Source organism: Dipodomys spectabilis, unplaced genomic scaffold, assembly GCF_019054845.1.
Source record: "Dipodomys spectabilis isolate Male_0828 unplaced genomic scaffold, ASM1905484v1 ptg000157l, whole genome shotgun sequence".
NCBI classification, from domain to species: domain Eukaryota; kingdom Metazoa; phylum Chordata; class Mammalia; order Rodentia; family Heteromyidae; genus Dipodomys; species Dipodomys spectabilis.
The window spans coordinates 18420601-18434794 of NW_024870834.1; the positions used below are offsets into that span (position 1 = coordinate 18420601).

The 14194-nt window shown below is 46.5% G+C and overlaps 1 protein-coding gene across 1 annotated transcript in view; it reads right to left on the reverse strand.

Moving 5' to 3' along the window:
• Positions 1-2080: 2080 nt before the first annotated feature.
• Positions 2081-14194, reverse strand: part of Ift43 (intraflagellar transport 43) — a 75661-nt gene continuing 63547 nt past the window's right edge. Inside the window, exons 6-9 of the mRNA XM_042692646.1 lie at positions 3376-3448; positions 3068-3143; positions 2521-2583; positions 2081-2361 (exon numbers count right to left, since the gene is read on the reverse strand). Of these exons, the coding sequence (XP_042548580.1) occupies positions 2242-2361; positions 2521-2583; positions 3068-3143; positions 3376-3448 (332 nt within the window). The 3' untranslated portion in view covers positions 2081-2241. The remainder of the gene's footprint in view (positions 2362-2520; positions 2584-3067; positions 3144-3375; positions 3449-14194) is intronic.

Consider the following 14194-nt stretch of genomic DNA (forward strand, 5'->3'; position numbering starts at 1 on the left):
AGAAAGGCAATTTCTCCTACAGAACTTCTCTTTTTTTTTTTTTTCTGTGCTAGTCCTGGGCTGGAACCCAAGGCCTGAGCATTGTCCCTGAGCTTCTTTTGCTCAAGGTTAGTGTTCTACTACTTGAGCCACAGCACTACTTCCAGCTTTTTCTGAGTTGTTTATTGGAGATTAAGAGTCTCATGGCTTTTCCTTTTTTGGTCTGGTCGTGGGGCCTGAACTCTGGGCCTGGGCGCTGTCCCTCAGCTCTTCAGCTCAAGGCTAGCGCTCTACCACTTGAGCCACAGTGCCACTTCCGGCTTTTTTCTTTTTTTGCTTATATGGTGCTGAGGAATTGAACCCAGGGCCTCAGGCATGCAAGGCAAGCACTCTACCACTGAGCCATCTTCCCAGCCCCTCTCATGGCTTTTTCTGCCTGGGCTGGCAGCAAAACCAGAACCGGTAATCCTTAGATTTCAGCTTCCTGAGTAGCTAGGATGACAGGTGTGAGCCGCCAGCTCCCCACCTAATTATGTCCATTCTAAGCAAGATCACTTGGCACATGAAGGTGCCAATGTGGCACATGAAGACAGGCATCAAAGCACAGTGGAGTCTGGCAACTTAGTTTTGAATTCCAGCCCTGGTGCTCAATCTTGACTAATTTCATCTCCCCGAGCCTCACTTACCTCATCTATCAAATGGGATAATCACAGGATGTGTGCTCACAGGGTTGTGAGGACTGAGCACAGAGAAAGCTCAATGCAAGTTAGATCCTGTTTCTGCCGTTAGAAAAGTGGGGGAAGGAGAGAACCTCCAGTCACTGGCTCTGCTGACTGAAGACCTCCAAGGCTGTCGGAGCCCTCAGGCAGTGGAGTTTGCTGGTAATTAAGGGACTAGAAATAAGGCTTTTCTCCTTTGGGTTTCAGAATGATAGAGACTCAAGCAAAACCAGCCTGGATAGAAACTTCTCAGTGGTCACAGGAATTATTCCAAAGAACATGTGTGTGGACTGAAAATGTGACTCTGGAAAAAGAAAATGGGACCCCAAAGCCACTAAGTCCCTGAGTTTATAATTAACCAACTAGCATAGGTTCTTTCGGGTTCTGGAGCCCTGGGCTCACCAGGAAGGGCACTGTAGTCACACAAAAATAACCCCCCAGTGGGTTTTTGATGTGTTGAGCCTCTTTGTTTTTCTGAATTTTAATGAAGCGCTCTCCAGGCAGGATAAGAGAAGCATTCAGTGCTCCCTGTGGCCCACGAGTGGACTTTTAGCTCTGGCAGCCTGCATGGGCTGAGTCAAAGCAGTGGCAAGAAGAGGCCTGCAGGAGAGGTCCCTGTCTTTAGAGAAGTCTTGGAGAAAGCAAGAACAACAACAAGAGGCATCTTGTTTGGGTTAGTGGGGCTGCAGGGACATCAGTCATGTTGGAAGAGGTGGTGGTAAAGGCAGGGAGCAGTACAGACCAGCCATTGCTTAAGGAAGGGTCAGGAGTCACTGAAAGCAGGGTGAGGAGGAACCGTGAACCCTTATGTGGGGTCAGGTAGACTAGGCCCTCCCAGTGAGAACTGGCATGGGCGGGGACAAAGAGGGGGGCAAGTAGAGGCAACAAGGAGACTGCTGTCCCAACAGCTGCCAGCCCTGCTGAGAACACCCACAGCTGGCTACCCAGCACATGAGGAAGGTGACAGGGCAGTTCCACTGACACACCTGCTGGCACGGAGGGTCACAGGCAGAAAAGCATCCTGCTAGCCTTCCCAGGACACCAGCAGGCAACTATCAACAACCTCTTGCCACTCCGCCTCCAGGTCTCCTCCTCTAGGGAGCTACTGAGGCGTCCTGAGAAGTGACAACTACCAATTGGAGCACCCATCCTCATGCTCTTCAACGATGTGAGAGTTCAGAGCTCCCATCAGATTATTTAAATGTTACCTTCTTGCCAAGCATGGTAATGCATGCTTGTCATCTCAGTACTCAGAAGAGTTCAAAGCCAGCCTGGGCTACACACCAAAACCCTGTTTCAATCTCCCACTACAAAAAAATAAAAATAAAAAAATGCTGTCCTCCTTCACTCATAAAGAGAGTGCTGGAAACAAATGAAGGAAGTGACCACAGAATAAAGCCATTTATTGCATTTGTATGATCCAATGTGGTCTACTGAAAATACTTTTATTACAAAATATTTCATATAAAAATTCGATGCTGCTGCGAGCTCCTTTGGTTTTAGGCTCTTTGCATTTGCTCAAGTCCAGTCAGAGGTTCCGAGCTCAGGTGTTCTGAGGGGTTACCTCGGGGTCGTCTTCCGTCTCAGGTAGCAGCTCCCACTCACTGAGAAGCTCAGAGGACACCTCCGTGTACAGATGGTCCCAGTCCCAGCCAACGTCATCCTGCCAAGAGCGACAGCTCTAAATAAGACAAAGGAAGTTCTTCTCCCTCAGTTGTAGCCAACTTCCCATCTCACCTAGGCCTCACGGAGGTGCAGGCCAGCTTGGGAGCCTGCTGACTCTAGGAGCAACAAGGTTGGGAGTGGGGAGCTGTTACCGTACCTCTCGCAATTCTTGCTCTGGTGCAAGTACTTTGGTGAGGAGCTTCAGATCGATCTCACCATCCTGTAAATGTACAAATGTCAGGCAGAGGGGCCTTGAGGGTGTCACAAGTATCTTTCACAAAGGAGAGACATTTGTGTGCATTAGAAATCCCCAAACTGAGACCCACAGAGGTGTGTTAATTGAAGAATACAACCATGAGGGGAACCACACAGCCACTGAGGAAGAAGGGAAGGCTACATAGTTCTCCAGGCTGGGCATGCACCAGAGGAAATGGTGACACCATATCCACAGAGGCAGAGGACAACAGGGTGGCCACCAGGCACCATCAGATGCCCAGTGTTCATCCAGGGAGCAGGTTCCCAGCACTTGGAATGCCTGGGAATATTGTAGGTCATGTCACCCAGCATGATGCCCAAGGATGCTGCCAACAGAGGTGAGGTTGCCGGTCAGCTGTGGGAACGTAGAGGTGTGTACAGCTGTTGAGGAACTGAAGCTCTCCACAGAGGGGACCTAGAGCCACTCCTCCATGTGCTATTCCACTCACCAACGTCTGAAAGGCTGAGTACTTCATGAGATCATTGTCCAGGTCACGGTAGGTCATCACCCGGTTCACTTGGATGCTGAAGGTAAGAGAGAGTTTGAGAAACAATCACAAGAGCTTCCAGGAAGCACCATCCCCAGACACTGAATGCAAACAAAATGTCCTAACAAAGTGAGAAAGGTGGATGGAGCCATCACCACAAAGCCTGGGATCCACACCTGGTTCTGCAAGGTCCACAATAGATGGTACGTGGATATATCCATTCATTTGTTCTCTGCTGCCTTGCCAACTTCACACCTAACTTAACGTACCTTGGAGGGGATGCCACCTGCAAAACAAAGTCTTCCTCTTGCACTTCTTCCAGATCTGGGATGATGGGAATATCTGCAACGAGAGGCAGAAACACAGCTATGCAGAGCATGGATGGGGATCTTGCCTGCTTCTCCACTTCCAGTGTGCCTTCAGTCTATACCAGCGGTGTAGCTGGGCAGGACCCAAGGGACACTTAGACGCAGTATCCTGCCTTCAGGTACCAAATGATGGGTATACTTTAGGGTTAAAGGTGGAGCTTCAAAATAATGGCATTTGCAAGGAAATGGATGGAGCTAGAAGAAATCATGTTAAGCGAGGTAAGCCAAGAGCAAAGAGACAAACAGTACATGCTCTCCCTGATAAGTGGATGTTAAATAAATGTTAGGTGATACGACAAAATTAACAGAACTTAAGAAACAAAGAACTTCCACTCATCTGCTCAAACCACTACTAAATAACCCTATGCTGCTGATCGCATGTATGGTGTATGTGTGTACGCCGTTTTATGTTATAGACCATGATAGACAATTTGCTCCAGGAAAGTTAGAATGTATTTGTGACTTTAAATGAGCATCACTATCCCACAATACTGTGAAATTTGGGAAATTATGTAATCACTTAATCTCACACACACACACACACACACACACACACACACACAAAACCCACCAGAAAACTAGAAGTGGCTCAAGTGGTAGAGCATGAGCCTTGAGCTGAATTGCTCAGGGACAGCTCCCAGGCCTAGAGCTCAAGCCCCATGACTGACCAAAAAAAAAAAAAAAATAGGGTGATCTTTCATGTGATTGTTTCTAACATATTTATAAGATTATGTCTTTGTTGCTTTGTATGTCCCTCCCCCATAGTAGAACCCCTGCTTTCACTGTATTTGATGTTGGTATATGTGGAGGGGAAGGGAAAAAACAAATCGTTAAAACAGGGATACAGGAGGACCTATTGTAACAATGAGATGGACAAGTCGTTATGTCGAAAAACTAACTTTACAACTTTGGCTGGGGGGGGGGGGAGTACGGGGGCAGGGAGGATGCAAAGGGATGGGAAGGGGAAACAAAGGAGGAGGCTACAATGCTTGATAAGAAATGTATACTCATGGGGCTGGGAAGGTGGCTCAGTGGTAGAGTACTTGCCTTGCATGCATGAGGCCCTGGGTTCGATTCCTCAGCACCACATAAGCAAAAAGAAAAAAACGCTGGAAGTGGCACTATGGCTCAAGTGGTAGAGAGCTAGCCTTGAGCTGAAGAGCTGAGGGACAGCACCCAGGCTCAGAGTTCAGGCCCCACGACCGGACCGCCCCCCCCAAAAAAAGAAATGTACTCATTACCTTGCCCATGTAATTGTAACCCCTCTGTACAGTATTTCCACAATAAAAAAATACTTATTTAAAAAAAAACTTAAAATTCAAAAAAAAAAAAAAAGGTGGAGCTTCAGCAATTTCTTTGCTTCAGGCCTTATCCCAGAACCAGCTGCGAGAGAACCTCCTAGCAGGGTTCAGACATCCTTCCTGTGATTTCTCCAGTGATTCTGAGGCTTATGCCAGGTTAGGGGCCCTGAAGTGGACCTCCCTAGAGACATGTAGAGAAGGTAAAGAGAGTCCCAGCATTCACAGACAGTTACAGGACAGAGGAAAATCTGGGAGGAACTAATGAATGTGCCTGGCATGGTTAGACACACAACTGATGATGTAAAATCATTGTGAGCAACTACCTACTCACGACCAAGATCTACCCATGCATCAGCTCTAGAAAGCAATAGTCCCAGTCCTGGCCACCACATTTCACCTGCAGCTGAAGGGCATTTAATTTATTTAAATTTGATTGTACATTTGATTGTAAAGAGGGATTACAATTACAAGAGGAAGATAATGAGTACATTTCTTTTTGAACCATGTTACCCGCTTCCTCATTTTCTCCTGTTTGCCCCCTCCACTCCCCTTTCCCCCACAGTGTCTAGTGAATACCAGATGATATACCAGTGATACACCAGCTGGCTCCCCATTGCTGTTTCAGAGGGCAGAGTTTCCATCTGCCAGGCTTACTAGAACACAGTACTGATTCTAACCATCATATTTTTCTTGCTGTCTCATGGAGGTTTTCCTTTTCTGAACTGTCCAGACACAATTATAGATGCATGCAGAACATGAGGCGAGTTCTTCTATCAGTCTAACTACATTAGGAAATGGGACAGCATAGCACTTCATTATGGTAACTTCCTCAAGTTGCCAAAAATTGGCCATCTTCTCATTGGGACAAACCAAGTTCCTGAAATGTTTCCTCTTCTAAGTCAGTATCACTGAGGGGTTGAGCAGTTTTGTTTTAATCAATTAAGAGCAGGAAAAAAAATCAATCAGGGGCAAGAAAAAAAATCCAAGTGGGACCAGACAGTTCTAGGATTTCCAAACTAACTGCAAAAACCAAAAGAAGGAAAAGGCCCAGAGAGGAGAGAGTGAAGAAAGCTTCATTTCTAAAAGAGACCTGGAATCACTCCAAGAACAGCTGGGGAGGCTCCTGCCACTTTCAGCCGATTCATTATTTAGACTCTGCCATTGCTAAGCCAGAGTACATAAACGTCAGTTCTAAGCCTGCTGTCTTTATTATTACTCACAAATGATGTACCTGGAAAGAGACAGAGCAGGCAACGGAGAGGCAGAGACACAAGAAATGAAACAGAAAGAGACAGGCAGAGAAAGACAGCGACAAGGGATGAAAATAAAGTGTTAACAGGAAATAAAGACACACACAACACCCCCAAAATAATGAGCACCATTCAGCAAGTCCTGTATCTAGAAAGAAGCTGTTCAAAGAGTAGCTTCCACTCCCTGACTCCTAAAAACTAGATGTGGAACCCACTAAGATCCCACTTCTTATGCTAACACCACTGGCTCAGTGATTAGCACTGTGCAAGCTGACAGTGCTGCTTGCTCCTGAGCCCTGGCCAAGTGGGGCTCCAGGCTGGGAGTCAGTACAGCCCCTGCACAGGGACCTGACTGTGCCATGTGCCATCAGCAGTGTGACAGTTTTGGAGTGAGCCAGTTAGCTGCTCACTGTTGGCATTCCTCAGCTATGGAGTCCAGCCTGAGATGAATATTCAGAAGTTGATAAGAAAATGCCCCACGCTGAGTTTGGGGCTCAGGACGGGGTCTTCCCAAACTCCCCATTCCCTCTACAACTTTAGCATTTGGGTCCTGTCAACTCTGCCCAGCGTCTCCAAGCTCAGAGGAATTGCACTTCTGCCCAATGTCCACTCGTGCTTCCCATGGGCTTCCCTCTTGGTCCCTACCTCCTCCTCCAAATGTGCACAAAGAGTGTGGGGCCGGCCCATCTGTGATGGATCAGAGGTCGGCGCAGGCCTTAGCAAGGGGGCCACTCAGAGTGGCACTGGTGGGGCTGGCCACACAGTGGGATTTCTCTCTAATTGGAAGCCTGGTGCCCAGTAGAACTCAGTGAAATGCCTGCATGGGACAAAGCCAGCAATGACAGCCAGGCCAAGGCAAGCTGGAACATTCCGGTGCAGTGACAGCTTGTGCCGTCGCAGCAGAGGCAGGCCATCCAATTCCCGGCCCCCAGCAGAACAGGTGGCCACAAAGCAGGTTTTGGGCAAACTTCAAAGAACTTCACCATTTTCTAGTTTCTGATTTATAATCACAGACAAGTGCTTGCTTATGTGGACATAATATGTTGTGGGGAGCTGTTTTTCTTTTTCTCTCCATCTCTTTTCCCAACCACACCTCTGTCACAGAAACCATGAACAAACTAAGAAATAAAGCAGACTTCAGAAATCTGCTTCTTCACTAAATTACTTAAAAGGAATGGTCCAGCTCTACTTTGCTTGAGTCAGAGACAGACTTGAGTATGTGGGCTGGTGGCCTAGTCTCATTCAGGTTTTAAAGTTTAACATGCAAAGCTTAAGAGTGCTAACACACACAGTCTTCTTTTGGTACTAGTGAGCAACTAAAACTATCTATCTATCTACCTATCTATCTATCTATCTATCTATCTATCTATCTATCTATCTATCATCATCATCAGAAGAAGAAGAAGAAGAAGAAGAAGAAGAACCAAGAATCTTGAGCCTGCCCAGTGATGACTGTTTTTCAGAAGAGAATGTGTGAAAGTAGCATAGTTAATAAAGTCAAAGGCTGGGTAAAGTTTAACATAAAATTTCACCTCCTGCCATGAGACCCAGTCATCTCCCTAGAAGCAATCAGTTAATTTCTTGTGTAGAATTTACTGAAGAGAGTTTACAAATATCATAGCACATCAGTCCTTTTAGAATGCCTGCAAATCACATTACATACGCACTGTTCTGGCACTCCTATCCTTGCACCCTCTACAGATGTAGGTATTTCTTATTTTTTAACATAATTGTCTAAATAGTATTCTATTGAATAAATGCTCCACAATGCATTTAATGAAGTCTGGAGACAATCTAATTTAGAATTTGGGACATGGGTGAGGGGTTAGGGAAGGTCTTCCTGAACGAAGGACAGAACAGCTGCGAGTTGAAGCAAAGGGTAGCATGGGCAAAAGTGCAAAAGTAACTTGCAATCCTGGAGATACTCAAAGATCAAAACTAGCTCAATCAGAAAAGTTTTCAAGACAACAAAATGCCAGACTGAAGGTGTGGTTCACGTGGTAGCATGAGTAGGAAATCTGGGTGAAAGGGAGAAGCCCTGAATTCAAGCCCTAGTACTAGTAAGAGAAGGGGGTGTGGGGAAGAGAGGGTGCCGGAAGGGAGAGGAAGAGGGGGAGGGCAAGGGGAAGGGGGAGGGAGAGGGGAGGAAAACTCATCTTGATATTAGAACACTAGTGTCTGCACCTAAAAGACTCATCAGACAAAGCAAATACCAGATAAAAACCACAGAAATAAATAAGCATGGGGCTGGATGTAGTTTTGCTGGTAGAATAAAGAAAGAAAGGATGGGAAGGAAGGATGGAAGGATGAAGGGAGGGAGAAGAAAGTGGTGCCTAAAGAAATATTATAAATGTACAGAATAGCACTAGATTAGTCAGAACTGGCTTCAAAGAAGTGAGAAGTGGCTGTTTACCCTGAGATACATCCATCATGGGTAACATTAGCACAGGGGACAAAACCACTAACTACCAAACAAAATCCCAGAAGGGTTCTGTTCCACTCCCAAGGCCTGACATCAAGAACCAAGCTGCCTCTTCTGGTGAGGTGGCCTCACATCTCTTGACACATCCTGCACTAGTCTGCATTTCCATCCAGCTGTCTGCATCTCCGGAACAGAAGTGAGTTTACTAGGTGGACATGAGTATACCTCCAACACTATGCAGGCTTTTTACTTGGAACGAACACTGAAGTCTTGTGAGAAGGAAGACCCAAAGGACGCTACCTAGCTGACCTTTGGTCCTACCTGGGCAGTGACATTTCAGGAAGGGAGCCCCTCCACTGTATGTCCCATTAGTTCATATTCTTTTTACTGCCTGCCTACCTTTATTCTCTCCTTTCCTCCCTCGATCCCTCCCTCCCTCTCTCTCTTCCTTCCCTCTTTTCCCCCCCTTTCCCTCTCCTCCACTCCCATTATCACCTGCAAAGCTGGGGATAGACCCTGGCCCCTGAACATGCTAGGTAAGTGTTTTACATGGAGCAAGGTCCTCAGCTCTTTGCTGGTTTTCTTGGTCAGAGATTTCTGTATGCATCCAGAAAGGCTTTTTATAAAGCTATAAAGTCTCTTCTGTATTCTAGCACATTCTTACCTTGACATCTTACTAAAATGATACAAGTAGTTGGCTTACCTCTACCCTACCAGGCCCCTCGGGATGTTTACTGACATCTGGCCCCTCACCTCGTGTACTACTGCTCTCAAGCCCATATGCCTGTTTCTCAAGCTTCTTCCCACCCTGCTTGGCCGATGAAGGGGATTTACAGGCAGGTAAGGCTCACACCCACCATTCAGAGCCAAGTTCAACTGCCAGTCCACATGAAAACAATCTGGGCATGCTGCTTCAGGACACCCCCAGTAAAAGCAGCCCAGACCAATCCTAATTCTGTGCCCAAAGTCAACACATATTAGTAGAGTTTGCAAGCAAAAGAAAACAACATCCACATTTTTAGGAGATGGCAACTTTAAGCCAGAGATCATTATGATTTTCCTCTGCAGCTGCAAAACTTTGTTTTACTGAATGCTGTTACCTTCTGCCTCACGTAGGGGGAATTTTAAACAGGCAAATGGAAGAAGGTCTGATTGAAGATGAAGTTAAGTGAAAGAAATTGGTCTCATTTAGCACATGACAGGATTCATCTGTGTTCCCAAGTCCACTGAGGTGGCATCATGGGCGTTTCATATTCATGAGCTGCTGCGACACTATGTCCCCTCATTTACAAAGAGCCGTGTTCAGCAAATTCTGTCCCTGTGGACACCCCGTGCATTTCATGGTCTTGTCAGAGAGACATCAAACGCTCCAGTAACCAAATACCAGAAAATGGCTTTAATTAGTGGATCTCAATCGTATAAATAATTTTTTTCTAAGTGGAAAAAATGGAGTTTTTTTTTAAAGGGAAAAGGGGGAAAGCAGTAGGCAACAGGCTTCAAACACTGAAGGAACAAGAGAAAGAGGTCTCGGAGGAGCTCCAGAGCGTTCCCCTGCACTCCCCAAATCAGGGGACAAGGGGCACAAACATGTCTCCAGGTCCTTGGCAGGCTTGCTTTATTAAGACTTGTCCCTTGTGATTTTGGCTGAGCAATGCGGGTCCATGCTGTCCTCGCTACTGGCAGGCGAGAAGAGCTAGGGAACCGTGCTGGTGACCAGAGCACCAGGATTCAAAAACACAGGAGCAAGAAGGACCACAGCCCAGATGTGCAGCCAGTGCGTGCTGTAGGGAGACAGAGGAGGCACCTGCCCTGGGATGTCAGTGTGAGGTGGCTCTTTTTATCTGGGTTCCAGATGTTGAAGTGCCCTGTGTTCCTGCTACACTGATTCTCTGCTGATGCTGCTGGGGAACAGAACAGACCTTGAGAGGAGGAAGGTAAACACTGTTCCTCAGAGCTGCTAGTGCTCAGACAACTCTTTTGGCCAATCCTGGGTGGAGACAAAAGCTTGGCCTGACTGACGCCTGACACAGACCAGGCCTCCCCATGGGTGGTTTCCGGCTGAATCATCAACAGGGAAGGAAGTGTGCTAAGGAAGCACTTGGCCCCTGGAAGTTTGCTCTGTGAATATCTATCCTTATGCTGTTACCCACAGAGATGTCAGCCATGAATGTAACACCCCAGAGGGAAACTTCCCCCCTGAGCCATGCCAGCCACTAACCACTGATCAGGCTAAAGGTGTCAGTATTGACAAAACGGATGGGTGAACCTTGTAAAAGATTCACAGGCAGCGCTCATGAGAGACAAGCAGGGACCAACAGGGTTGTCCAAGGGGAGGGGAAAAAACCTCAGTTGGCCCAGAGCCTTAAAGTACACAATTATGACAAGACTTGTCACCTGGCAGAGTGGCCTCTAAAGACCATTATCAGACTGGTGACAAAGGAAATGAAGACATGCTTCCTCCCTCCTCCTTTCACTGCTTCCTGGTGGATTTCTGCAACTTTTGTCTGTAAAGATATATTAAGGACTACATGAGATGAACAATGAGTGGAGCCAGGCACTGAGGCACACCTGCAATCCTAGCTACTCAGGAGGCTGAAATCTGAGGACTCATGGTTCAAAACCAGCCTGGGCAGGAAAGTCTGTGAGACTCTTATCTCCAATTAACCACCAAAAGTCCAGACGTAGAGCTGTAGCTCAACTGGTAGAGCATTAGCCAAGAGAGCGGGAGAGAGAGAGTGAGTGAGCGAGGGAGAGAGAGAGAGCAAGAGAAAGAAAGAGCAAGAGAGGAGAGAGAGGAGAGAGAGAGAGAGAGAGAGAGAGAGAGAGAGAGAGAGAGAGAGAGAGAGAGAGAAGAGAGCGAGCATGCGCTCAGGAACAGCAACCCAGCCCTGAGTTCAAGTCCCATGACCAGCACATACACACACATGCACACACACTGAGTGGCTGGAAGGAATGAAGCCTGAAGAAGAGTCCACTCTCTTCAATCCAAGAGAGGATGAGTGCGACAGTATTAATGTGACAGAGAGTGATTTCACAGAGGCACGGTCAAAGTGTGACAGAAACCAGGCAAATGTGATTCTATTTCATCCTCTTCGTGTAACGCAGAGAAAAACAAGACAAACCACTCTGCTTTTATTCTAAATCCTTAGGTTTTGTATCTTTTCCTTATATATATTTATTAAAAAACTGCTCCTTTGATCAGTGGCACCCGTGACACCCCCACATACGGGATGCTTCTGAGAGGCTCCCTCCGCGCAAGGCCACTGCTGGTGACAGCCAGCTGGTTTTGATCACAGCCATTCGGAATCGGATTTTCATAAGATAGATGAGGAGTCTTACTGCTGCTCGCTCTCTTATCAGATGAGAAACGAAGGGGGAGGGGGAGGACGGGTCCTGAGGGAGCAGCGCAACAATCAAGGGCTGCGTGGTTCTTTCTCTGTCCCTCCGCTGCTGCAATTTTCAAAGGAGTTTGCCTCGGGCACTTTTAAATGATGGTGTCTCAATTCTGTAATCATCTTTCAAGAGCTTTCTCTTAAAGGGTCTTTTAGGTAAACCCAGTCCGTCAAGCACACTTATGGACTCAGGAAGCACATTCCCAATGTGTCCTCCTGTGTGTATATGGGCGAGGCCACACACACTCCACACATAGTGAACATCTGTGAAGTTCTAGAAAGTTGAGAAGGAAGAACCACTTGACCATCAGTTCACTTCTTGCAAGAGTGAGAGAATTTCCCGGTACCTCTTTCCAGATTGCTGCCATCCCTGGTGCTGCTGGTTCAGGTCCACGTGCAAGTGTCAGAAGGAAAAGACTTCTCTCCAAGTGAGGGCTAGATGATGTCCTACTTCCAGTCTCAGATGCATCAACACACCTGTCCCTTCTCATCTCAAGTGAACAATACCTGGCCACCACCCTTACAACTGAGAACTGAGCCAGCTCTGTGCTCAGTCCCCAGACATCTCAGGCACACAGCCTATTCAAAGCAGCTCTCTTACTCTACCTGTCTTTTTTCATTGTACAGAGCATTGGGCCTTTTCTTTCTGCAGCACCTATCATTTGCAAGAGACATTTCAGCACACTGAGCTGCTCCTTCCAGTCATATAACCTAAGGAGCCTTAGAGCTCCCTGCCTGTGGTTCACCTTGGTGTGGGCCTGCCCACACATGGTAGTCTCAGTTGTTCTCATCCTCAATTGCCTGTCCTCCCTGAAGGCTAGAACCTGCTCACAGCCATTTCTGGACAGCCACACAAGTCTAAATGGGACGAACTTCATCTTCTCAATGAGACCAGACAGAAACCCTGATCTCTAGCCTAATTTGGGGGAGATATAGTTCTTTTTCACCTCTGCTAGGGCTCTCAAGGTTGGCTGATTAGCCGCCAGTCACATTTCTCCAGGAAGACCACAGCATAACAGGACGCTGATGGCATGTTCTCCTTGTATTTCTAAACCTGCTTCAGTTAAAATGCAGGCATGACACCGATTTTCGTTTGCATTCTTCTACTCTGCCCCTTCAGATAAGGGCATGCAAGTAAGCTACTCACATGAACAAAGTAAACAGACTCCCTGGAAAAGAGGCTAGTGCCAACCATTTGGACTGAGATGTTGTGATGGGAATTCTGGGAAGTCTAGAGACTTTGGGACACTGAACTAGGCATAAAGCACTCTCTCCTTGTTCTGCCAGGACTGATCAGGACTCTGGGCTTCTTTTTAGCTGGATCTGAATAGGAGGGTTATGACTGAGTTAACTAAATCTGTTCCAAGTGTAACATTGTTTATCAAAACTTCCCCTGGCACTATGCTTTTTGGGGTTAGAATACAGCCAAACCAGTCTCTGCTGTGTACTGCTGTTAACTCCAAACATCTCTTCAACTTGCTCCTGGAAATCCTCTCTGTGATGGTGTAGGCTGGCACCTTGGGACTTTGAATCACCTCCAGCAAAAATCTGAGCTATGTAAAAACAAGTAAAGTAAGTCCTGAGAAGTCCATGGCATTATTCTGGTATCATATTCACTCTGGACATCAGCTGTGGCCAATCATAGAGCTCTTTTTTTTTCTTAGCTTCCAGGAATATAGATGTAACTGCCTACCAAGAAGATCTAAATTCAGATCCCTGGTCTAGAGAGTTTTTTAGTGCAGAAGGTACACCCCATTAAGAGTCAGGAAACTCAACTCAGTAAGTCAGATTAAATGATTAAATAGAGAACAATGCATCTTGATCAGTGTCATCCTTTCATCATTTTCTGCCATCTTCCCAATTTCATCCATACCCTCAAGTTATGTGATTCCATTTACACCTATGTACATGGGCTGTATTCGCCCATCCTTTCTCTCCATGCATTTGTCCTCTTCCCTTTTACCCTCTCCCGCCATAAAAAAAAAAACAAAAAAACAAAAAAAACAAAAAAGAGTCAGGAAACTGTCTTGGATCTGCTCTAACTTGCTGATCTTATACAATGACTTGCTAGCTGATGCTAGTGGCATATGACTATAATCCTAGCTACTCAGGAAGTTGAGATCTGAAGATTGTGGTTCAAAGCCTATGAGACTCTTATCTGCAAATAACTACCAAAAAGCCAGAAGTAGAGGTATGGCTCAAGTAGTACAGTGACAGCCATGAAAAAAAGCCAAGCAAGAGTGTAAAGTACTGAGTTCAAGCCCCATTGCCAACACTATAAATAAATAAAGACTTGCTAATTCTGCTCCTAAGTTTCCTTATCATCAAGATGAGGGAAGTGATGTCTTTCTGGGC